At 36.9% G+C, this 25,842-nt stretch overlaps 1 protein-coding gene across 1 annotated transcript in view; it reads right to left on the reverse strand.

Annotated features, from left to right (window-relative positions):
• LOC104072384 (usherin-like) overlaps nt 1–25,842 on the reverse strand; it is a gene marked incomplete at its 5' end in the record, with an annotated part of 182,513 nt that overhangs the window by 147,564 nt on the left and 9,107 nt on the right. The window contains 1 exon segment of the mRNA XM_009572809.1: nt 11,407–11,586. Within this exon segment, the coding sequence (XP_009571104.1) occupies nt 11,407–11,586 (180 nt within the window).

A 25,842-nucleotide genomic window follows, 5' to 3' on the forward strand; every position in this document is an offset into this window, starting at 1 on the left:
AGTCTCCTGATGGTACTGATACAAAACAATACTAAAGCTACAAACATAGCTGGTCTCATTGTGTTTCAGATTTTGTGATGTGTTCATGGTATGATATTCCCACGATCGCTGCTCATACACCATTGTTTTCTGCAAGGAGCTTGCAGAGTTTCCAAAAGCTTTTGTATATTTTAACTTACCTAATCTTCTGAAATATATCTTTATGAAATATATGTATATGACATATGAGAAAAGCAACTAGTTCTTGGATATTTTGTTCATATATCAAAAAGCGCCATAGGAGTGCACTAGGGAATATGTTGTCAAAGAAACCATGGAATCTTCTCATTTCCCATTTTCTCTAAGGTGTGGGTGCTTATCACAACAATATCAAAGTGTCTTCCATGTCAATGCACTGAAATAAATATATTCCCACTGAAAGTCGTGAAGGAAATTCAGAAATTGGGAATGTACAAAATCTCATAAACGTTACAAACTCCAACTTTACAGACTGGGAGTCTCCTCTTTGCTTGCAAGAAGTGTTGTTCACGTACAGACATGCCCTTAAAATACTGAGGATATAATTCTTTGAAAATTTACCTCTTACAGTTCAATCAAATGTCTTCTAAAATTTTGCTCCCTGGAAGTCTTTTTCAGTGGCAACCATACTCTCACAAATAGAAGTTAAAAAAAAAAATTAATTTACTACTTTGCTCCAATCTTCAAGCTATTAAAAAGCATATTATCTTTTCCTGTTCACCTGAGTTGGACAAGGCTGAAAACAAAAATATCAAAGCAACAATACTTATTAAGTAGAAACTCTGGTTTATGTGTTATCTTAAGCTGCTTCTCAATTCACTCTAAGGCATTCAAATCATATAGCCTTTGAAGTAGCCTATACTCTCTAGTTTTCTTCTGCAAAGTACAGCATATATCAGGTTCAGACAAAATACCAAGAATGACTGTATATTTTATTAAAAGCCTATTCTTTTCTCTCTCTCTCTTTTTAACAAAAGTCTAATTTAGTTGTTGTTCCCTTAGGTACAAAGTACACAGTTCATAATTCATTTGATACGAAATGTCAGTTTAGATTTTTGCACTTCTTTGATAAATGAGAAAAAACATGTACATTTCAATTTCTTTCTATGAGGTTTTACTAGCAGAAGCCCCCCTCCCATTGTGCTGCTCAAAGACCTTTGTGTTAAATTAAACATCAAGATTCAGAAACTGTAGGGAATGATATTTCCAAGACATACAGTACAAATATATGAGACTGGGAAAAAAGGTAATGATTTTTCCTACCAGTAAAGTGATCTCTCCCAAAGAGCATCTTTGATCCTTGAATTAGTTCTCAGTTATAATTTAATATATCAAAACTGTCAGTAGCTTTCCTTACATTTAGACATAAAGTGACATAGTCAGCTCCACAAAGAGCAAAATACAACATTCAGGGGCTTGCTCCCCTCCCAACATGTGCTTGTGACCTTAAAATCCATCAATATTAATGGGGAAAATCTGTGTACATCAAAGGAGATGGCAGAGAATTAATTTAATTTTATCTACCATCATTAACAGTATGCAGTGTTTTTTCCTATATAACCAAATCCTGCCGTTGATCACCACGCAAAACTCTCAGGGGTGTAATCTGCACAACGGCAAAGAGCAGAATAAAAAATTTAGTTCTGGAAATAAAACTATTATAATTCGGAGAATAACAACAAAACACTGTATATTATTCTCTTATGTAACACACGAGGCCGAGGCCGACAAATCTGAACTATCACATTTACAGAGTAAACAAGAATTCTTATCACTTCTCAAAATTGCCAACTGCAATGCTATGGCTGTCACTTCACGTTACAGTCTAGTTCAACAGCTGCAGTATCAGTAAATTAAGCTGTATTAGAAAATAGCAATAGGACCACATTCTGATGCTCCTGTTGAGTATCAGCACTGATGAACAACATATGTCCAGATCCACAAATGCCCAGAACTCAGGACCTGCTCTTCTTGCCCCCTTTGCTGCTGACATGTACACTGCCTCACCCTGACCAGAGAAGTGTTTTTAGCCCTGGGTTACAATAGCACCTGCTCTGACTTCCCCGGTAGACAAGACTTCCCCCCCCAGTAGTAGAGTTTCAACAGGACAGATGGGCAGTATTCTGCCTTCCTTGCTTATGAACCCAGAGATTAGTATGCTGCCCGGCAACTGGGAAATGGGAATGGTAGTCACTTTAGGATGAATAATCCAGATCTCCTTTTTTTGGCCGGTGATCTAACAGAGATAAGCTATGACAGGATATGAAAGGTGACACCTCTGTTCCACCTAACTGTGGCAAAAATCCCTAACTATTTTTGTGGATTGGTCCCTCACTAAAAATAGCATTTCAATTGACAGAAATATCCAGGTGTTATCTGCTGAAGCAAAATATTTAATATTTAAGGTGAATAAAAAGCAATTCAGACAAGCCTATTCACACATGGAAATAATCCCTGCAAAATATAGAGTTGACTTTTCTGATGAATAGGGTAAAAGGATTACAACCTTTTATACTCAACCCATCACATAGGAATGTTCGTACAGCATTATTAAGTAGCTACTCATCAGTTAATGTCCTGTTCTAGATACTTTTAACAAATAAACCATTTATACGAATTAACTCTTGGCTTCATTTCCTCAGATAATGCTGAAGGACACATAAATCCAGTGGAATTGGTGGAAGTGTGTCAATATACAACAATGAATGATCCATTCCCAAGTATTTTTACTGAAAAGACCTTGGCTACTATCGTCTTGTTCAAAATTGGGTAGCCTAATTGATTAAAAGTCTTAGTAACACCATCACGTTTTATTCAAACCCAAGCCAGGCTGACTGTATTTTGCCTTATATGCCACAAGACTTGTCACAGCATTTACTCCAATCTGCACATACAATTCACCGTATGTTGAGGTAAAGGAAATACCTTGGCAACACTTATTCTCTACAATGCACATTTTCTTCAATCTTTTGACAAAAAGTAAAGAGGCAGGGAAAACTTCCTCTCCTTTGTTCATTTTTAAAACATAGACTGAAAAGGCTAAATCTTCATCACAGAAAATTTACAGCTGCTTAATTCAGATTACAACCATCAAGAACATCCTGTTGAATTTTTTGGACAGCACTATCAATTTCTTACAAATAACCCTCTCAAATAGGCTTCTTGGTATGTAAGAGCACTCTTCGGTGGAAGGCAAAAAACAGAGAAAAGAGAAGTATTCTTTCTTTATATAATGCTATCTTATCACTCATTAAACTTCTTTTCTTTCTACATGTTCTATTAGAGCTGTTTAGATAATCTAAAATCAGTCAACCTGAATTCACGTATTTTCTATGTACACAGTGGCTGCATTCAACTATGGTGACACCTTTCATAGAGAGGCAATCCCCCAGCCTAAGCTGAGGGACAAGAGAGGCTGACAAACCTTCTGACATGTATATTATACTTTTCAGCACGAGGATGAATACAAAAAACGCTTTTAACTTCTCTTGCTAACAAATGCCTGTCTTTCTATCTATCTGTAAAATGGGAATAACAATCCTCAGTCACTTCAGAAGCCTGCTGGAAAGCTGAATTAGTAAATATTTGTAAAAATCATAAAAGTAAATATGTCAGTATACAAATAGTGAGAATTAATATAATTCAATACTGGATGTATCCCACCATAACATGAAATACATGAATTCCCTTTCTCTCTTATTTCACTAACCTGGAGTTAATCTAAGAGCATAGTATTTCTTTGTCAGAAGAATAAATAAGACCTGCATACAGATCCAGAGAAAAAAAGACAAAAATCCAGCTTGTATCATGAACATGCATATACTAATATATCATACACACATTTGTGTGTATGCATCTCTGTGTGCGTGCAGACACAAAAATAAACGTTCAGAAAGAAAAGCACAGTGAGAAAAAACTGTCAAATATCAGGAATCACTAAGGCTTATAGATTCTTATAGTCGCCTTTGTTGTAAGAAAGAGGGTGGCATACAACAACACTGCATTATAGGGACACCAGTGGAGAAATGGTGATTCTAATGACTGATTCTCACCCAACTTCCCTTTTCTCTCCCTTTCTGTCTTTATAGAGAAGCTTATTTCTCCTTAGGTACTCAGTCAACTAGCCCAAAGATAACTGCATAGATGTCACGTAATGACGAGCACTATACTAGGAAAAAGTATGCAAAAGTTAAACTTAAAAACCACAAGAACAAAAAATTAACTATATGGAGGAAAAATATTTTAATACCGTGAAGTGTTTTAAGAATTCAGATACAAAGTTTAACATTTTTTTAAAATTCAATTTCAGATCTATTTCCAAACTACACAAAAAACTCCCAAATAGGAGTTAATAGGAGTTATTTTCAACCATAAAGGAAACCAGCAAAAAAAGCAAAAGAACTTTTATGGCCATGATCTTTAAGAAAGATCATCTCTGATTTTGTCCCCAGCTAAAGAGAGGAAAAGAATAGTGATTTGATTCCCTCTACATTTCACCCTCAGCAAGATCTAAAGAGACCCTTTATTTTTCCCGCCTTAAGCTTTTTTTTTTTCTAATATGGAAATGTGACAAATATGTAATGGGGTGACAGAACTTTGCTGGAGGCTTACAGAGTTCATTGCAAACAGAGGAACTTCAAAGCTTCCTCAACTGTGCAAAGTAGCTCAAAAAATACCTTGCCACTTTACTCAAGTGCTTTATGATCAGCAGGTTAACTTCCATAATCTAGATGCTTCAAGTGCAGAAAATACAAAATGAAATGACAAAAAAAACGCAAAAAACCAACCCATAGTCATTTGCCTTTGCTGACAGTTAATGAAAATTCCATTTTATTCTGGAAACTATAGGGGCAGGAGTTGTCAAAAATAAATATAATAAAGCGAGCTTTTTACAAAAGCAGTGCAAATAATAGTAGCAAAGTAACATAAAAATTGATCCAATTCCTAATACTTGCCTATATCTGGAAAATGGTTCAAAAAACAAAATCCATGGTGTGATTTTTCAAATGTCTTCTGTACGTTTTCACTAGGAATTTCAATGTCATTTTATTGTAGAATTCCTTCAGCAGAAGAATCTAATTTATCACATAAAGAATGTTGACTTTAATTAGAGTACTGAACAGTCTAGTTCAGATTTACACAGAATGGAAAAAAAAAAAAAAACAACCAAAAAACAACCATGAATAGGCTTAAGATTATATAAAAATTGCATATTTCATCTAAGTTGTGTCCTTTTTTACATATAATTGAAATTGGTCTGAAATAGGTTTATGTGATGGTAGGTAATAATTTTAAATAATGATCTGCTGTTAAATTCCACAGCAGCCGACTTTTCCCACTTTTATATTTTCTTCTGTTTTTCAGAAGTACAATCTGCTTTACTGCAGATTTCTTCCAAGAGATCTTAAGTACCGCCTGGACCTCATGCTAAGGCTAAGGTTTTGGAAAGCCCTGGAGTGAGACCTCCACAATGAGGTTAATTGCCTGCTTATAGATGATCAGTTGGTTATTTCAAGCTGTTGCATGGTTCTCCTTTTCTCATCTGGCACTCCCCAAGCAAGCAAAAACATCCATGTTCTTCTAGGCAGCTAAAATAATCGCAGTTTTTATCTTCTTGCCCTAGCTGTTTCATGCAACTCTAGAAGACTGAAAGCAATCCAAGAGCTGACAAATACAGGTGTCCTATGTCGGGAACATTGAAACAGCGCAGCTGTAACTATGGGAGATCTGCCTAGCCCCGAAAGGACAGGGTGCAGGGGCAAAGGGAAGGAGGCAATCAGAAGAAAAAAGAGACAGCTGGAGTGCCATTGCCTTCTGGCAATCTCCACTTTTATGAGTAGGGACTTACGCTGAGGTTCAATTTAAAGCAACCTTGAGGAGGTCCTTTATGATGTGTGAAGTTAGGCTGAGCCCCAACTGGCTACAATTTAGGGAAGTGAGCAGTAAAGTGGGCACCTCTGTGCCTCCCATTGCCAGAGTCTGAAGACACAACACTTCAGGAATGAGACTTACTTCTTTCTTCTCTTGCCACCCGAAACACCCACCCAAAACCAAGAATAGACACAGTATGAGCTCACTGAAAGATGTGCTGAACAGACTGGGAGAGGGGAATAAAAGAAGAAAGTAGAACTAATGAAAATGACAATCAGTTCAATACTGCAGAGGTTAGAGAAGAATTATTGTTTCATTAGAACAACTCCCAGTTATCCACACAAGCACTTTTGTAATCCTACCCTTATATCCCCATGAAATCATCTTTCTGGACAAAAGGAACTGGAACGGACAATTTACACAGCTTGCCACTGACACTCTTTAATTAGCTAGGTCGTTGATGAGAGATGTAGGAGAGCTCTTTCGCCCTCCCTACTCTATCCTGCTCTCTCCTTAAACTACCCCTAGAAAAGATATGGTCACAATTTTTCATTGAGAACTTTCTGTTAGCATCCCCCACCCCACCCCCAATCGACTTGTTTGCAACAATTTTTTTCAAAGTATTTCCTGTTCTTCATCAAAATCAGAGATTATATTATTCTGAAGTTATAGAGACATCATGCAGATGTTTGGGAATTTGGAAATTTTTTAAATATAATTTTTTCACGATGAATAAAATAGAATGATGCCAGGAGCTTTTTTTTTTCTAAACTACCTTTCATTTTTTTTTCCATTTTTAAATTCTGTTTTTATTACTCTACCTTTACAATATGTGACATAAGAGAATGTAAGAGAAGAAAAATGGGAAAAAAAAAAAAAAACAAAAAAACAGAACATACAGAACAAAAAGAATCCTGTTGGATTCGTTAGTCTACAGCTACGGCGGGGTGGGGGGGGGGAGAAAAAAAGAAAGAAAAAAGAAAGAATAGAAAAGAGGAGAGAAATGAGAAAAACAACAACTAATGTCTCAGAAATACCTGAAATTTGAAGTAAAGGAAATTCTCTCAAAACAAGTTTTATAGTGTGACTCTTAATGTGATACTGAGCATCATGGAAAAACAAACCTTTCTCACAGGGAAAATTCTAGCATATTCAGGTTTTATTTTTCTTCCCAAATAATTCTGGCCTAAAAGCATCAGTTTGCTTTGTTTACTGAATACTAATTCATCTAAGGAGGCCTGTTGGCTTCGGTGATCAACTTGCATGAGAAAATGCTTTCAGATGTGAATGTAAGTTGTATGATGTGGTTCTTACTTGTTTGCGCAGTTAGATCAATGATCCTATGATGTGGTTCAATATCCAGTCTCAGAGGTGTTGTTACCTAAACTAACAGTGGCTGAAATCCTCTGGTTGCAGGACACCATCCTCTGTAGATGTTGAACAAACATCAACAGCTACAAGTATATAGGCTCACTTTTTGCTGCTGAGAACTAGCCCAAGCTTGTAGGCAGAGGCATGCAGATTCCCATACACAAATAAGGGACCAGCAAAGGGCAGGTACTTAAGAGTCCAAGGCAAAATCTGACATCTTTCACAGCCACTCCTATGTTGTGCAAATCACAGACAGAGCATATAAATGAACAACATACTTCATAAATTATGGTAGAGATTAAAGAGATGCTTCACTGCTTAGGCAAATAATTTTTTTCAGAGAATCTTCCCTTTTATGTTTTACATAGGGAATATATATCAATTCTTTGAGGCTCTTTTCTATAGATAAGTCAGCACCAAGTTAATGGTTTGTAATCCCCAACACAAGTAACAATGCAGAGACAACTCTGCAATGTGATACAGAATTACCATCCACAACAAGCTTCATGCCTCGTCATTACTTGGGAATCCAGTCCTTTTCTGTGCTTTGGAGGTGATAATTGAGCCTCCACCTTCCTGCTTCCCATCTGATAAGCAGTCTGTCTCTCCCTGCTATCTCTCTTTGCGCCTATTTTTTCAACATAATCTATCTTCCCTTCTGCATACAGGACTTCTCATTCCCTTCCATACTAGGGCTTTTGTGGTCGAAGGCAGGAACAAATGGATTTAACTGGAGTATAAGCTATTACCAGTAGTGATTGCAACCTTCTTTTCTGTTAGCTTATCATGTCTTATTACAAAGCAATCCTAAATTAATGTGGTCTTCTATGTGCCACTACATCAGAAATAGCACTCATTAAGAAGAAAAATATATAACCAAGGACTCCGTACAGAAGATTTTCTCCCAGATTTTTGCAGTTTTATATCCACTGTATCATTTCAATTCATTTACCTAGTAAAATTAATTCTAAAACAATTTGTTCTCCAGACCTTTTACTGGCTGGCATCCTCAAATTAATGTGAAGCACTGGCTAGTATATTATATTTTACAACTTCTACCAAAGCAGTTTAGGACAAGATAAATAGAACAAATTTATTCTTTTTGGAAAAAATATAAAACTCAAAAAAATTTACTTCTACCTCTGCGGTATGAAATTTGTCACTAATCATTTTAAACTATGCCCTTTTATGCTTCTTCCATCTCTTTTAGCTTTCTATGCAGTTCTTTGATGTAACAAAGACACTTTCAGACAAGATTTCAGTTCATCTGGAAAAAAAGAAGCTTTAAGTCTTGAGGCAAAAAGCAGTGTATTTAAAATTTATATACTCCATAATGCCTTTGTTCTGAACTTGAACATCCTGAAAAACTTCTCCACTTTCTTTTGCCTTCCGACTCTGAAGATCATTTGTTCTTATGGTTTCAGCTTCTTATTATGCAACAGTGACTTTAACTGGTGGTTCCAGCATTTAAGTACATGCACAGTCATGGCTGACCCTTTCTGATCAATTGCCAATCCATACAGGTTTGACTGATAAAAGAGCCAATTAGATTTAAGCAAATTAAGGGACATCACCAATGTCAACCACTTATTAAACTGAATGCTGAATTCCATGCATACAAAACACTAATGCACCAAGTCCCATTAAGAGTTGAAATCCTAACCCCATTAGTAACTCCAGACCACTACAGGGTAAGGGTCAAAAGAAAGTTTCATATTTATGGATTAACATTTGGATTCAGTTTTTATTTTTTTAATCTTTCCAAGAACTCTTGAACCTGCACTGCAATTTTAGTCAAGAGCTTAGATAAAATATATTCCTTATTTCTAAGATTTTTTTTTTTAAGCGTTGACTTTAAGCAAGGCAAATCAGCTTGATGAGAAATTAAGATATATTCAGTCAGGTAACGCTAAAGATTTGGTGTGCTTTATATTATATGCAATACATTTTAAATAAAAAATGAAACAAAAGAAATGTTGGAAGAAAATTTGTATCATAATTGAAAAACAGTGATCTGCAATAACTTCAAAATGGAATTCTCTTTTGTCCTCTATCACTCTGCCTCTTATACAATCTTCCATCAAGCTCCATGAAGTACTCCCCACAATGCAAATTTTTGAAACAGCTTTTTTGTTATCCTTGAAAAGAGAATGCTATATTTTAACACTCATTAAAAGGCTGTGATTTTGTATATAATGAGACCTCTCTCACTCTTTGATCAAACAAAACTTCTGTCAAAGTGAAATCTTGGCCACTGAAAATTCCTTCTGACTTTAGTAGCATCCAGATTTCGTTTAATGATTTAGAAAGTAAGTGAAGGCCCAGTGTAAAATTACCATTATACTCATAATTTAGCATGCAATGGAATTGTATGGCATTCAAAGAGTCATTATAACAAACATCATAGTAAAGTGAACATACATTGTCTTAGATATACAAGTGTGTGTGTCTGTATGTGTGTACACACATAGTGAGAATACAGTGTGTGTGAGAGTACTTCTCTCAAATGCACTGCTTCATTTATTATTCATTTCACTACAGATCACAGTCCACTGGACAATACTATGGGAGATTTCTTTAATAACTCTCACTGCTAATTTAATTCTACTTAAACACACATATCCTAGTGAATGCCACATGCTTTTCAGCATGATTTTATGTGTAAATCAGGATAATATGTTTTCAGATCATTAACTAAAAGGAAGCATGAACTAAAACCTATTTAATCAATGAGGTATTGCTTTTAAACTACCACAAGGTCATAAAAAAGATAATTTCAAAGCTATAAGTTTTCTAATTGTAATCAACAACAATCTAATGATGAAAGAAAGTGTATCTTAATGGCTGTCATAAACTTGTGCACATCCTTGCCTATCTTTAAAGATTCTTTACCTTATTATTTGGTAAAATTTTCACTACCAAATTTTGTTATTTCTACATGCACAGAAGTGTGACACTGGGATTAGAAATGTCCGTGTCTTACTGCTCAGTCTTAAGTGAGCAATAAAACCCAGATGCAGTTTTATTATTATATGACAACATATATTTGTTAATATTAGGTATAATTTAGCAATCAGATTGGAAAAGTATAAAATGTGCTGGGAATTCACCCTTTCCTTCTTGCTCAGTAATCTGTCATACAAACTCTGCATTTTATTTATTCACTTTCAGAAGTCTTTCTGTTGGTTTGGGCCCAAAACCAATACATCTGTTTGCAAGCAAATTGTTCCAAGTGTAATTGTATTTTTGAGCTGTAAGGTTTATGGAATCTTTTGTTTGTTTGTTTTTCTTTTTCTTTTCTTTTTTTTTTTTTTTTTTACTTTCAAATTATATGTGTGTCACTCCGCACTATTCCTGCTCATCAGCTACACCTACACATCTTTCAAGATGAAGTTTTGTAGGGCTTTCACTTAGAATTCAAAATTGCCTTAAATTCATTTAAATTCACTGGCATTTATTCAACAAAAGCTAATTCACTAGGATGTCCATGAAAAGAGAATACAAAAGGAATACATATACATCAGCTGTAAATTTCAGCTTTCATTTAAAAAAAAAAAACCTCACATGCACAGTGTGTAGGGAGTATTTGCTCAATTCTCTTATTTCAAATTTTTATGAAGATAACATCCAAAGTCGCTTAGAGCTTCATTCACTGTAAATCAGCACATGGCAATTCACTTTCTTACAGCTACACCAGTTTGTGGATTCTGGCTTAATATATTACCAATGGTTTATATTACTATTACTAAACAAATTATCTAAGTCTATCCAGTAAGTGTTCTTTGTCAGCACTTAACTTTTATTCTAAAACAGATTACAAAATGCAGGTAACTTTCTCTACATTCTTAGATTAGATGTCCGTGATAGAATACAACACCATTCACAGAAAAAAAATGAAGTATATAATGCACTTCTCACCTACATAATATGTTATCTACACAACTACCTGTTTTCATTCTCTAGTTCTTACATTGAGCAATGTGACAAATTAGAAGCTGAAAAGAACAATTTTATTAGCAAGGACTACTAATGCAAACATATTCTTCTGAACTTCCAGTCCTCAGTTGCAATAATAAATAACGTTTTGTTCAACAGAGTATTTGTGTAATTGTTACATGCACAGAAAAAGCACTTTTTCATACTTACCTCCTGGAGGCATGACTATTGTTATAGCATCACTTATCAAGCTGCCCTGGCTGTTGGAAGCATTCACTTGTACTGTGTAGTTAGAAAATGGAATCAGTCCTTTAATGGGTACCCATACATTGGATTCGTTGCTGCTGCATAACGTCCGAGTACCATTTACAATAGAATAATTAGCATTAGCTGTTATAAAAAAAAAAGGGGGGGGGGGGGGGGAGAAGAACAAATGTTAGACCTTGCATCTGCTACAATTCGCTGTCTTTATGAACCAAGTCTTATTTCTACTCAAATGAAAAGTTGCCATTGATACCAATAACACCAAAAAATGGCCTATTTGGAAGAAAAAATATTATTCACTATTTTCTCCTCCTTTTGCCAACAGTTTGTGGTACTTGTAAAACTTCAAAAATAAATGAACCAACCATGCAGTTGCAAAACTGACTGCTATATACTGCAAAGAGAAGCTAGTTTTCAGAAATTACTCATGTTTTCTGGAACAGCTGTGTGATAACTGCAAATTCAAAACATTAAGGTTAATTCTTATGCCTAAGAAAAACTGGTAAAACTTCTTCAATTCACTAGGAAAACAGTTACCTTAGGAGTTTATAAGCTAACTCCATTGCATACATAAGAATTAGTCATATGCACGAAAAAACACGTTTCCAGCACGGCCTGCAGTCCTCTCAAAGATAATATAAGGATTTGAAGTATTCGGTTTATCAGTTGAAATCATCAGAGGACACCACAGCAACCTACATGTCCTTTACAACCCTTTTAAGATCTCAAACTTAAGATAAGACAATATTCTACCCTACAAAAATAACAAAATAAACCTTTTCAAAATATCTGATGAGTAAGACTGGAAAACAAAAAAATTGTATGTCAAGTAACAATTTTTTTTGACTCAATGAAGATTTCACTCACGTATCTGAGAGCAAAGCTGAGCTCATTTAAAGATTATCCAATATTTTGAACATATAAAGTGCTACATAAATGATTAATATTATTACTACTATCCATCATTCCATAGAGAGCTCTCACATTGAAGTCGATGGAAATTCTGCATTACAAACAACAGCAGAATCACACAAGTCTGAGACCACAGGTATGAGAATGAGATTAAACAGAATATAACTATTAAAAATATCTTACATTAATTAAGGCATTGTCACAGGCTGAAGATTGAATATTCACATCTGAGTCCTCTACAAAATCTAAATAAGATAGAATTAAAAAAAAACCTAGAAGCTCTCTTTTAATTAATTTTTTAAGTGAAACTCATTGGGTTTACTCATTTTTATGCAAGTTTCAAATGAACTGTTAAAACTGAAATGTTATTAAACCTGAAACAGTTTTTCAAATATTCCATATTTCTATGATGTGCACTAACATGTGCATATGCGGTATGTTTCAGTCACGCTCTCATTACATTTTACCATGAATGAGTCATCTGGACTTTGCTCTAATTTTGGGATTCCTATAAACAATCTGTGATTTACTTACGGTACAAGTCCAAGCCATTCCGCTATTTTGACGTTCACAGAGCTGCACAAAGGGTGTTTTCAGTTATTCTGCTGGTAACATATGGCAAACTTACTTTCTGAGATTTTGGGGAGGGGCAGAGTTTTATAAAACTCTTTTTATAAATCTGCCTGTAGTCTAGTTCCTCATTGCTCAAATTCTACCTGGATTACACCAAGCCATAGCACCAAACTGCCCAAACACACTACAGTAGTGTGAATGTAGAATAATTTCATGAAACCTGATGGATTTATTTTGGATTTCACTGAATTCCACTTTAGCCTGAGAGACCCCAGCAATGGAGGCAAAGCTTCTTATCATGCAAGAACAGCAACCACATTTTACACATTCCACATACAGACATACCAATTCTGCAGAAGCAAAGTTATTTTGTCTGAGATTACTCTTATGTACCCAGGCTACTCAGCCAGCACTGGAAAAATGCATCTGCATTACTTGATCTCAGCTCTTAAATTGTATATCAAGCCCTCCTTCTGCATCTTTGTGAAACTGTCCCTGTGTGTGATTTGGGAGTAGATACAACCCCACAAAGCACATTTCTCCCATTATCTAACACCAGGCAGTCTGCAACTTACTATTTACAACGCCCACCCAACAACATGAGACTGTTATATGCACCTATTGTTTTATTAACAACAATAAAGCCATTAGAAATGGTCAACTGACATACACATTCTTAAGGTCCTAGTGACATGAAGCACTTAAGGACTTATCTGGCTGTGAAAAGAGATGCGTTTTTAAAATGTTTCACCTACAATGTGTAGGAAAGTTTAGAAATCCAGTGTTGACAGATCAAGGCACACAGGATAGATTCAAACCTCAAGCATAAAAGTAGGCTCCCTAATAGCAACTTATGTGCCCAATTCATGAGAAAAATCAAGATTTTCTATCTACAGTACAGTTTTAAGATGTTAATATTTTTATTCTCATCCAATTGAGCCCAGAATGAAAGCAGGTACTTCCTCTGCTGATATTTTTATTCCACTATTAATCTTTCTTCCAGTGGCTAACTATACTATATTTTTAAAAATACAGTTTCAAGTAACAGAAAAGGAATTAAAAGGATAACACTCTATTCCAAGTTGCCTGGATAACAACATTAATATACAGTAATTATACAATTAGTTGTAACATTAAATTCTAGTTATAGCAGAGTGATTACTCGGCAATTATAAGAAGTATATAATTACTCAATAATTAGGAGAAGTATGTAATTACATAACCATTTTATTCAGCTCAAAAATGAACTTGCAAATTCACAATGAGTTAGACAACATAGCAATTCAAAATTTTTCATTGCTTGTAATAAAAAGCTGAGGTGCACTTGCAAGTTTCCTAAGCTGAATTTTACACAGACAAAAGGTGTTTTCTCCCAGTTGCCAGCCAAGCAACTTACTGCTACTGGCAAGTAAAATATTAGAAGACCATTTTTAAAATGCAGGTCTTGCTGGGGATGACTTGCAATATGCAGCTTTGCCACTTCTCACTGCTTAAACGTTGCTTTCAGTGGGCTGGAAAATGCAGACACATAGGTTCAGCCTGACAGAAAGCGATACAGCGATAACCCTGTCATATCGCTCCGTGCCATTCCTGCAGACTGCTTCAGTGTGGACCCTATTTGTGAGTATAAATGGATGAGGCCTCTCTTTTTCCATTTTTCATGTGTGTTTTTCTCTCCATCCTGCTCACAGGTCCCACTGTAGTCTACCAGCAAGTCTGCCGCAGACCTAAACAGCAGCTGCCTCAGACACTGGTAAAGTCCTAAGAGACATTGTTTTACTTCAGACAAGTGGTTTCTACCAGAATACCTCCCCGTCACTGTGCATTTCTGCCTCATAACTTCTGCCGCAAAAAGTCACCAGCGCTCCACCAAGAAACATTCCCTCAAGACATAGCTATGACGAACAACCTAACTAAGGAGGCAGAAGACAAACTCCTAGAACTGGCTCACCAATACTTTGATACTTAGACACGCAAGCACCCTAACCGAAAGATGAATTCAGATGGAAGGGGGCTCAGAGCCACCATCTCATATAGCCTCTCAAAAAAGACTAAACCCTTTGCGGACATGAGAGGCTTCCCCATGCTCCTTAATCTTTCTATGGTTTTGCATTGTGATGGTTTTGTTCTTTTACTAGGCTTCCTCCTCGTAAGGCTCTCCATATTCCCCCCAATATTTCTGAGGGACTTCTTTGGCTAAGTCTGGTATTTGAGAAAAAGCTGTGCTGTTCCCAGTTTATTCCTAGTTTATACCAGATCAAAGTACCTCAGTTTTTCAGGAAAACATTATCCAAATGAAGAAATTAGGGCTGAAGAATATCCATATACATACTTTAAAACTATGTATACTTGAAAAAAAGTCAAGTAATAAAACATGCTTACATTAAAAAGATACACAAATACATATGCCATTCAAAATCATTGTTTAAAAGGGCTAAGCTTCACACAGCGCTCTAGCTGGTGAGTATTTGTGTTTGAAGGTTCACTATGGTTTTGGGTGGACACTTTGAAGGGGGCTCCCAAGCAGATGTGTATTCCTGTTACTGAGTACTACTGTAAATAGGAGAATAACGCTGCTGTGGGTCGGTGGTGCGTAAATTACTGCTATCCTGGGTCCATCATCCTATGGGGTTCACTAGATTGAAATAACATAAATGGGTATCCTTTTCCATTCTTGTTATAATCATTGTCACAAGAATTTTAATGCCTCATATATTCCGTAATTTTTTTCTGTGTGCTGTACTGCTCTGACCTTTTCAATATTCTGTAATTTGACTGGCTGGCCATTTCAAGTTCTCTCCTTTTTACAGCCTTATTAACTTGTGGGGAAGAGGTGAAATGGACAGCCAATCAGAATACATAATATTGCAAAGGTCACGGTAGTACAGTATAGTATCAGCAGACACAGAATACTGTATATTAATCATTAGCGTTCTGATATCTTATTCATGTGACAAAGGTTGTAAGGAGCGCAGGAAATGGTACAACATGAAACCATTCTCATGACAAAGACTGCGATGGAAAAAAGAAATTATACAAACTAAACACATTTATCTCACATTTAAAAACTTTTTTTTTTCCCCAGAGATTGCCACATTTAAATGTACTCTTCCCATCTGGATCAAAATCAATGTTTTTAAGGAAACAGGTAATAAATTGAGATGTTTCCTTTTTGTGTATTAAACAGCAAACACTCATGTTTCATATGTATGCGCAATCTTTTCCAAATTACCAAATACTTTTATTACTATCATTGCATTGCTAACTGTTAAAGTAATAAGTTTAAACATAACCAGTCTAATGTGTCAGTATCACAAACACGTTGACACAACTGCTGCTGACTTCAGGAAGCAAGGAGACCATGCTAGTGAAAAATAGCACTGAGCTCTCACGTGCTTTTCTTTCGCTAATCGTCAACTGCTAGCCATCATTACATAGAAGATATTGGTCAAAAATCACCTTCCTTATACTTCCCTGTTCGTATTCTTATGAGACTTCAAAAACAGCCACCTTTGTAAAACAGAATTCTACCTATTTCTATTTGTGGTGTCCTAGAAATTGGCTGACTGCTCATCTTATCCCCAGATTTGTTTGAACTTAAATGATATTACAGGATCATAGTTTGTGAAATGCAGAGAGATTTCCACCTAAAAGGTACTTAAGCCTGAAACACTGAAGTCTTATCATCACAAATGTTTAATGAGCTATTATTTTCTTTCAATATCACTATTTCAAGATCAAATGAGGCTTCAATCACAAAAGTACACTACATATTGTGTGCTAGTACATAGCAAAAGGTATTTTTTGGGTGAGTTTAAGGCTTTGTGTCATGCTTTGAAATATTGTTACCAACCTATACTGTTTCCATTGTGTACATCCAGGTCTGATAACCTCTTTTACTTAGAGAGCATGTTGCTCCACAACATTCAAACAGATGGAAGCAGAACTATTCCCACTGTAGACTACTACTTAAAGAATGAAGGTAGAAAAAACAACTTACAGTTATTTTTATGCCTGCTTTATATATGTCTCAGCATACAGAGGTTACGTGTGTTATCTTGGGCCACAGAAAAAGTTAATGTCAGAATAGCAAAATAAAAATGAAACAAAAACTCACTTGTTCACTACCTTTCTTCATCCTTCCATTGGTCTCATCCTCATTGAGCGCCATTTTCTGTCCCTGTCCTGGTTCCTGGCTCTCTGGCACCAAGTCTTTCGGGGGAAATTCTGTCAATATGCACATCTCCTCTTTGGTAAGCTCATTCTTTTGTCCATTAGTTTTGCCTACTTTTCAGCTTCATTAACTTCCACACGAGCTACTCTTTTTCTCCCAGCTAAGATTTTTCTTTTCTCCCTCTCTGTTTTTCCCACTCTTTCTAGCACAGTATTGAGAATAAAAAACGTGACTTTCCATTATTTTGATTATCCCAATAAAAAACAACTTTCCCTGTCATTATTGGTGACTCTCTTTTGCTAAAAACTATAATAATGAACTGTTTTCCAATTGTCATCCCAATTGTTATACTGATCTTATGAAGTGGTTTCTGTGCTTTGACACCATACCCCTTTTCAACAAAGTGTGGGGCGGGGTGGGGGTGGGGGTAGCAAGGGGGCGGTGTTTGCGCCTCAATCTCCTGAACCACCATTTGTTCCTCTGCTCCTGAACTGACAGATGTATTGTTCCTAAGGACATATCATGGTCTCAGTCCATCAAACAGAGTCCAAAACTTAGTGTCTCTCTTATCACAGGTAACCTTCATTCTCGTGGGCTAGGGGGAGCTGCTAGATGAGGCAAGATGGGTAAAAGCACTATGGCAAACTGGCAAAACTACGAATCCAAAATAATCATTTTCCTGTAAATGATGAACAGTTCGCATTATCTGCATTGAAAAACCTTAGCTTTTTCCTTTTTCCCTGGTAATTAAAGAAGCCTTTAGTTTTACAACTGAAAAATAGAAAACATTTAAAGAACAAGATGAAAGTTCTTACGGCCACATACAGCAGAAATCTGAAAGCTCAAAGACCCAGATATAGTTTCTGACTGTATTACTCAAGTTGTTTCTTTGGCAGCTCAGTTTCCCTCACTAAAAAACAGGCAAAGACACCTTCTGTGACTTTTCACAGACTTAAATTTGGTACAGCTATCTTAGACTGTCTTGAGACTTGCAGAATGCAGATGCTGAACGTTCTGTCCATCACCCTGAGCTGGCCCCCAGTACAGGCCAAAGGCTGATACCGGAAAGCAGCTTTTCTGCTTTAAAAAAGACATGGAAGTCCTGGTGGACAACAAGTTGAACGCAAGCCAGCAATGAGTCCTTGCGACAAAGAAGGCCAATAGCCTCCTGGGCTGCATTAGGAGGAGTATTGCCAGCAGGTCAAGGGAAGGGATCTCCCATCTCTATTCAGCCCTGTTGAGACACATTTGGAGTGCTCATCCAGTTCGGGGCCCCACTTAAAAGACAGACATGGACTTACTGGAGTGGAGTCCATGCAAAGATGATTAAGGGCTTGAAGCATCTGTCACACAAAGAGAGTTTGCGAGAACTGAGGTTGTTCAGCCTCAAGAACAGAAGGCCTGGAGCGGGGAGGATCTGTATAAATATCTAATGTGAGGGTGTAAAGAAGCCAGACACTTCTCAGCAGTATATAGCAACAGAACAAGAGGCAATGGACACATACCTTTGGAAATACAAGAAATTCTGTTTAAACCTAAGAAAAAAACTTTTTGCTTTGAGGTTGGTCAAACACTGGAACAAGTTACCCAGAGAGGTTGTGGAGTCTCCATCCTTGGTGATATTCAAAACCCAACTGGACATGTCCTGGGCAATGTGCTCCAACTGACCATGCTTGGAGAAGGAGGGGTGGACTAGATCTCTAGAAGTGCTCTCCAACCTCAACCATTCTATGATTCTATGAAAATCTGCAGAATACTTCTAGAACTCTAAGCCAAAGCAGGGGTAATCATTACGATGAAAGCATGTTCCCATCAGTAGAAATAACTGATCGTTAGTGTTACAAACACAAAGGAACGTGCACTTATATGCTCATTAATCCTATGGACTGAAATACGAATAAAGCCCACAGCTTGATGTAGGAGCTCATACAAGAAAGTTAGCACAGACCCCATGGATAGTTAATGACTTCAGCCGAGATTAGGCTCTGTCACGATTGCAGGCAGAGAAGAATGTTTGGTGTGTGGTCTCATCTACCCTTTTGAGCTTCCAGTTCAGTGCCATGAGGCTTTCAACTTAAAAACTCTGTATTTGTAGATGAAACTGTCAGGAAGAAACTTTTTTATTTGAATTACTGTTTTAGGTTTTCTCATTACTCTTTCATGAAAATAGAAATGTCCAATGAGTCTTGCAATTGAGTCTGTCTCATTTAGACTTTCTAGTTAAAACAGTTTTCAGTATAGTGTTAAATCTCTGCTGTAAGTATATTCATCTGTATTGTAACTCACTTTGCTGCAACAGCACCCAGGGGCATCAGTCCTGGACACTGTATTAAGTCCTGCAGGGACACACTGTAAGAACTCAGTCCATGACCTAAAGAAATGATAGAATATGGTGAGGCCACCCAACTCTGGAAAGCATTCTATGAATAGAACCAACTTATGTGGATTTCACACAGGCTTCCAGTGTCCAGGTGCTCTTATCCCAACATGAACAGGAGAAAGCATCCCAGCACAGTTTAGTATCCCAAGTGGCGCAACATCACATTGTCTATAAATGACCAGAAGGCATCAAGTAAGAAAAACGTTTGCTGTACTTGTGATGTTAAGCTGATGATAGAGCATAAAATTATTGATTTAATTAATTTTGTTTGAGGGGTTTTATAAACAAATGATGAGACTTTATAAAGTTTATTTTACACACTAAAAAAATTTCAGAAACAGTTAGCTTTAAAATCTTCAAGTTTGTTTTTCCATGGTTAGAACGTTCTTTCTCTAGCTGCAGCAGTACGTAAATGGAGATTATCACAGTATCTGGTTTCTGAATCTATGCCCATAATTCATGGATGCCAATAAGAATTTTCCATTCTCCAGGGACACTATCAGAAGGAGACTAGCTAAACACACAGGGCAGAACTGGGAGTCTCAAATCCATAATCAAATATCCAGATTGATTGTGTCACTTGCACTTGTATTGATTTCAATTGGAGCAGCTGACCCAAGGGAATAATAAAAATGTGGAATAAAACTGATTTATGAGAACAAAATAAATCCTTTTGTGAGTGGTAATGAATTGGTACTATTTAACCCTTTCAATCACAAAGAGAGAACACTATTTATTTTTTCAGAATGCTGAGTTAGCCGAAAGAAGTCATATAAAAAATGTCAATACTGTCAAATGCCATTACACTTAGTTGTAATACTTTGGAAGGAATGAAGCTCTAAACTTGATCTAGGATTTTTATTTGACATAAGGCATTCTTTTGGCTTTTCAGTCACCTTACATGAGGCATCATAAATGATGCACTTGTAGATTGAAAGAACCACAGAATCACTCAGGTGAGTGTTTGTTGTACTTTCTTATAGAGTAGCTCCCTCTAGCCTATTTAGGGCAAAAACTATGCAGAGGAACATAAACAGCCACATCAACTGCACATAAAAGGATAGCCTATCACAGTATCTTGATCTTTCTGGCATAACACTAGAAAGTTACATAGTCAAAATCTAATTTGATCGCCCTTATACAGTTCAAACAAAAACTTCATCAGAGCTTGTCAAACCCCAATTTTCATCACACTTTCTCTACCTGAGAAAACAGTTAGGTTTTAGATTAGTCTCTAAAGAGAAGCATATTGTTTTGAAACCAATACATACAAGTATCCAAATGCAATTTCTTCATCTGCAGAAGCTCTATTCAGATTATATTCAGATTATATTTTGTTTGGGTCATGTATTTACATCTCCACACTAATAATTTTGTGTCCAATGTCATAAATTGTATTTTTGCATTTAGGATTTACCACAGATATCTAAGCACTGTCAATGTAGCCTCCTCAGCCTTCATGTGGGTTAAAAACCTCTAGAAGACATTCATTAACTAAAAGACTGTTTTCATAGGAGAACTGATTGGCAAATTCCCTTTTACTCGATACTGTTTACCAGTGCCTTCTCCAGAAGACTGCTGTTATTCCCTAGACTATTCCAAGGGAGCAGGGATGGTCTCAGAGACTATCCCACTATTGGCAGTCACTAGGAATTTCAGCCTGTAAGAACTGATAATACGTTCCTCACAGAAATGGGGTTCAGCCTTACCCATCTGCTTTATAACATGAAAGCCAATAAATTACACCGTACAATATAGAAACAGACCAGTGTACATGTGACAAAAACATAACTATGTGAATAGAGAGATGCAGAAGATCAATTAAAACACTGCAGTCTGATGCTAGAGTCTTCATCAAAGAAACAGTCCAATGTAGAAATTAGAGAGCAACTGCTTTCTTTTTGCTTTCCTCTGAGACACCTGTATCAGGGAATAGAAAAGCTTACCTGGTGCTGAAGGAAATCACGCTAGTAGGTGGTGTATTATGAAGCTGTTCAAAATCTACTGAAGCTTGACTAAACATTACCCAATAATCATCCGAAAGCACATGCAAAACTATGAGTTTTCTAGCCATGCAAATCAAACTTCAAATGGCACATCACTCAGTGCCAAAATACTCCTAAGCCCTGCTCTAGTGAACAGATTAAACATGACTATTTGAAAATGGATCACGCATCCCCTTTTTTTCCCCCTCAAGCATCTTTAGGACTAGTGAGTTTTATTAGTGAGGTCTGTAGCTAAAACTAAGCAGATAGATAGAGGAGATGAGGGAGGAAGAGGATGAAATATGAAAAATATCCTTAATGGCTGGCTTGGAAAAGCAGCTAAGGGCTGCCACAAAAGTATCCTACTTTGGGAGTGGGGAGGGTGTCTCTCTGGTGCAGCAGGTGGCAATGCTGAATACGCCAATGCTGCTGCTCACGGTGGGGAGATGATTTTTGCCATGCTGTCCCTCTGCCACTGTATACTTTCCTTTGGGAACTGCTTGAACTCCCTATTGGTTGTTCCCATTTATGATGCTATTTGTGCTGCATGGCGTACGTTAACATGGTGCAAGTGTTGTACACTGATCGGTCGCTAAACATCTGTGTACATATATTAATGGATAATACTTATCAAGTATTTAAATTACTATTATTGACTTTGTTGTGTACTAGGTTTTGGGAGGTAAAGACCTGGTGGGGAGAGGCAATTCTCACAGCATCACAGCTCCTCCTATGAAGATCCTCTGTAACAACACTATTGAGGTTTGCAGATGCACAGCCATGAGAAAAATAATCCAAGAATAACAGCATGAGAATTATAACAGAAAATACTTCCAGAGAGGCTCTGGAAAACACTGCCTCAGTGGCTTCAGGAACCTTAGCATTAGCAACATTAGGCACCAAGGAACCTTAGGCACTGTGCAACATCATAGCAGTACAACAAACCAAAACGGATTAAATATTTCTTTATATATTACAACGGTAACTGGTAAATTACCAATATCACTAATATCACTACAGTTTCTCAGATTCACATTCCTTTTGAAAACTTTACCCTTCTTTTAAGGCCAAGGATCTCTACTCTCCTTGGGCGAGCTTCTCGAAAAAAGGATAATTTTTCTTAGTAATTAGTATTACGAACTATTAACGCTAGCAATGTCAAATTTAGTGTGCCTATCGTATAAAAAAAAAAAATCAAGGATTACTACTAGGGAATTCAGGTTGCAGAATGTATAGGGTTACTGCACAATCCTAAATTACTGGAGTAAAGTTGGAATGACTTTTCCTGTCCTTAATAGATAATGGTCTGTCCCTGGCACAGGAACACATGATATTATAAACATGTTTGGTAAGTAACTAAATGCAGGAAGATCACAGTCCTGGTATTTACCTACTATGGAAAAAATCTTCAGATTTCTTTGGTACCAGTTTCTTGAATGTTTAGCTACATGAGAGGAAAGGCTTAATAATTACTCAACAATAGGAAAAAAATTTAGCAAGTTTTTGAAGAAATAGCTTGTCTTGAAAATAAATCATATGCTTTGATTACATACAGGGAATGACTATACTGCCATTTTTGTGTAAGAATTTTTCTTGCAAATATTAAAGCACATCTGAACTTGTATCTATTGTCAGGTATTGCATATTCAGTTGCAGCAACTGTAAATGCAAATCTATACTTAGATATTTCTATTTTGAGGTAATTATGTAAACAACCATGTCTAAAAGAAATTCACTATGAAAATTGGCCTAACAAATCTCTCAGAAATGTTTTAGTCATTTCTGAAACATGTTTAATTCTCAAAAACTGTTGTGTTCTTTTTAAATTGTCAGATCTAAACATAAAACCCTTAACTACTACATCTCTGAAGATAACATCCCACAGAATTTTCACTCTCCATTCTCAAGACTTCAACACAAGACAGGCTAGGAACTTTAAGGGGCTTCAGCGTTCCTCTCCCCACTTCTGTTGGCATTTGCAGGTGGCATGTCTTCCCCTAGCAGACATTGCTTTTATGCACTAGCTTGATTCTTAACATTCCCTATTTGAATTCTGATTGGAGAGTGTACTGAAACCACTGTGCCCAATCAAGATTATAAGGGGAACCTTCTAATAAAAGCCAAATTAATAGATGGTCTGTGCTTCCTTCTATTTATTTATACATATAGTTAATATTAAACTAAAAAGATTAGATGAACAAAATTCTAATGTATATATGCAAAAGTCAACTTGTTTATAGATGTAGCTTTTTTTTTTTTTTTTTTACCAGAAAATGCTGTATTCTGCTGTCAGAATTCTCCAGTTTGCCAAGAGAATAAGTAGGCTGCAAGGAAGCTTTCTGGTACAGTATCTCCAAATAAGCAGAGTTACCAGATGAATAATTTTCCCTTCACAAAAATACCAGATGAACTACATTGCTGAAAAGTAAGAACCTTGGATGATATGTCAACAACAGAAGTTATAAAAAGTAAAGAAAAAAACAACAAAAAAACGAAACTGGAAATAACATACATCAATTTCTAGATTCACGAGCAACCGAGTTCTGAGTATAACCCTGCAACTTTGTGTTGTGAAACTCCCTGAGGACATACAGTTAATTAAGGATTCTCTTTATGTCATACTTGCATTCAAATGCATCACAACATCCAGGGAACTACAGATTTTGATTCATTTTGTGCTAATGCAGTCATCTGACATAGGTAGGAAGATAAGAATTTCCTCCAACTCTCTCCTCTGGAAAAGAGGTAATACCTGATTCTTCCTGTACTAGAACTTAATTTCAGATATCCAGATGCAATTAAAAATGACCCTGTACTTAATCTAAACCACCCTGAGGATAAATAGGGCTGAATGAGGAAACTACTTGAGGAAAATAAGCCTGACTGTCACCTTTCTTCCCCCCTCAAGTTCTCTGAGAATTGGAAATGTATCAGATAATAACAAGAACTTTAACTCCTCTTAAAGACAGAAAAACTGTTTGTGATCTGGTAATATTAGTATTTCATGCCTTGGACTAACCAATTGCAAAACAAATTCCTCTTTAAGGCTTCTTCCAAGGAGGTACCAGGACTTAAATGACTTGAGGCAAAGCAACTGGTCTTTGCAGGAAAACATGTTGCCTGAGTATTGCAGAATTGGGACAGAGCCCTCAAGCTGTAAAATCGTATTTGATCCCCATATGCAGTTTGCTGGGAACAAATACTCTTCTGGAAAGCATACCTGTATAGATCAGAATGGTGAAACAGACCCAACTGTGGTGGTGCATTCCCCCCGCCCCAGGCCGCTCCATGATCTCAGAAACTCCCATTAAACCTTGGCCTTGGTGTAATGAGTCAGGCAGTGAAGTGTCCTGTTACGGCATCAGGAACTCTTGCATAGCTGAGGCTGGGGAATGTACTGATCGTACCAGAAACTTCCGCTGCCTGGCTCAAGTCGGGGACGAGAGCGGGGGTAATTGTCATCCCTTGCTACCCTTATCTGAGTCATAGCTGAAGCGGAACGATACTATTGTTACTGAAACCTTTAGAGTTTTGACGGATGACTAAAGTCAATCGTCTTGCAACCCTATAAATAGCGGTCCTAAGTGAGGCCCTTGGAGCTCTCCTGGACCGCAGAGGGCTGTGCCCAGAATCTCCCTCCGAGTGGAACGCTTCTCAGAGTTCACAAACTCTCGAGTCTGCGATATTCGGAGGACTGTCGCCGACTGGCACGGTACCTGGACTGCAACACTCTTCAGCCGAAACACTCCTTGAGGCTCAACCCTTCTCCTGCTGAGAAATGCCAAGATATTTGACGTATTTCACTGAAGTAGAGGGGAATTTTTAACAGGTACACCTTTGTATATTTATCTATTTTTTTATGCCTGTGTGCGTGCGCGTGTGAATTGATGGAGGTACCCGCTAGCAAATATAGTCTGCTAAAATCTTATGATCTATCTTAAGATTGTGAATGAACCTTAGACTACTGCTAAATACATATAATCTTTTAGCCATAAACTGTTGACCAAGTCTGGGACTGGGGGTAGATCCAGACGCACCTAGACTCCTCTTTGAAAAGGAGTTTAGAAAGCAAGGGGGTCTACTCTGAACCTCGTGACTCAACAGGAGGGTCTCCCTTAACCTTTTCATCCTCGGCCTCTGTATAAATCATTCCAACTCAATTCTAACACGATGTTCTGGTTTCAGCTGGTATAAAGTTAATTTTCTTTCTAGTAGCTGGTATAGTGCTGTGTTTTGGATTTAGTAAGAGAATAATGTTGATAACACACTGATGTTTTAATTGTTGCTAAGTAGTGTTTACACTAGTCAAGGACTTTTCAGCTTCCCATGCTTTTTTCTTTTGTATGCTTCATCCATGT

The sequence above is a fragment of the Fulmarus glacialis genome, unplaced genomic scaffold (genome assembly GCF_000690835.1).
Source record: "Fulmarus glacialis isolate BGI_N327 unplaced genomic scaffold, ASM69083v1 scaffold1102, whole genome shotgun sequence".
Classification (NCBI taxonomy): Eukaryota; Metazoa; Chordata; class Aves; order Procellariiformes; family Procellariidae; genus Fulmarus; species Fulmarus glacialis.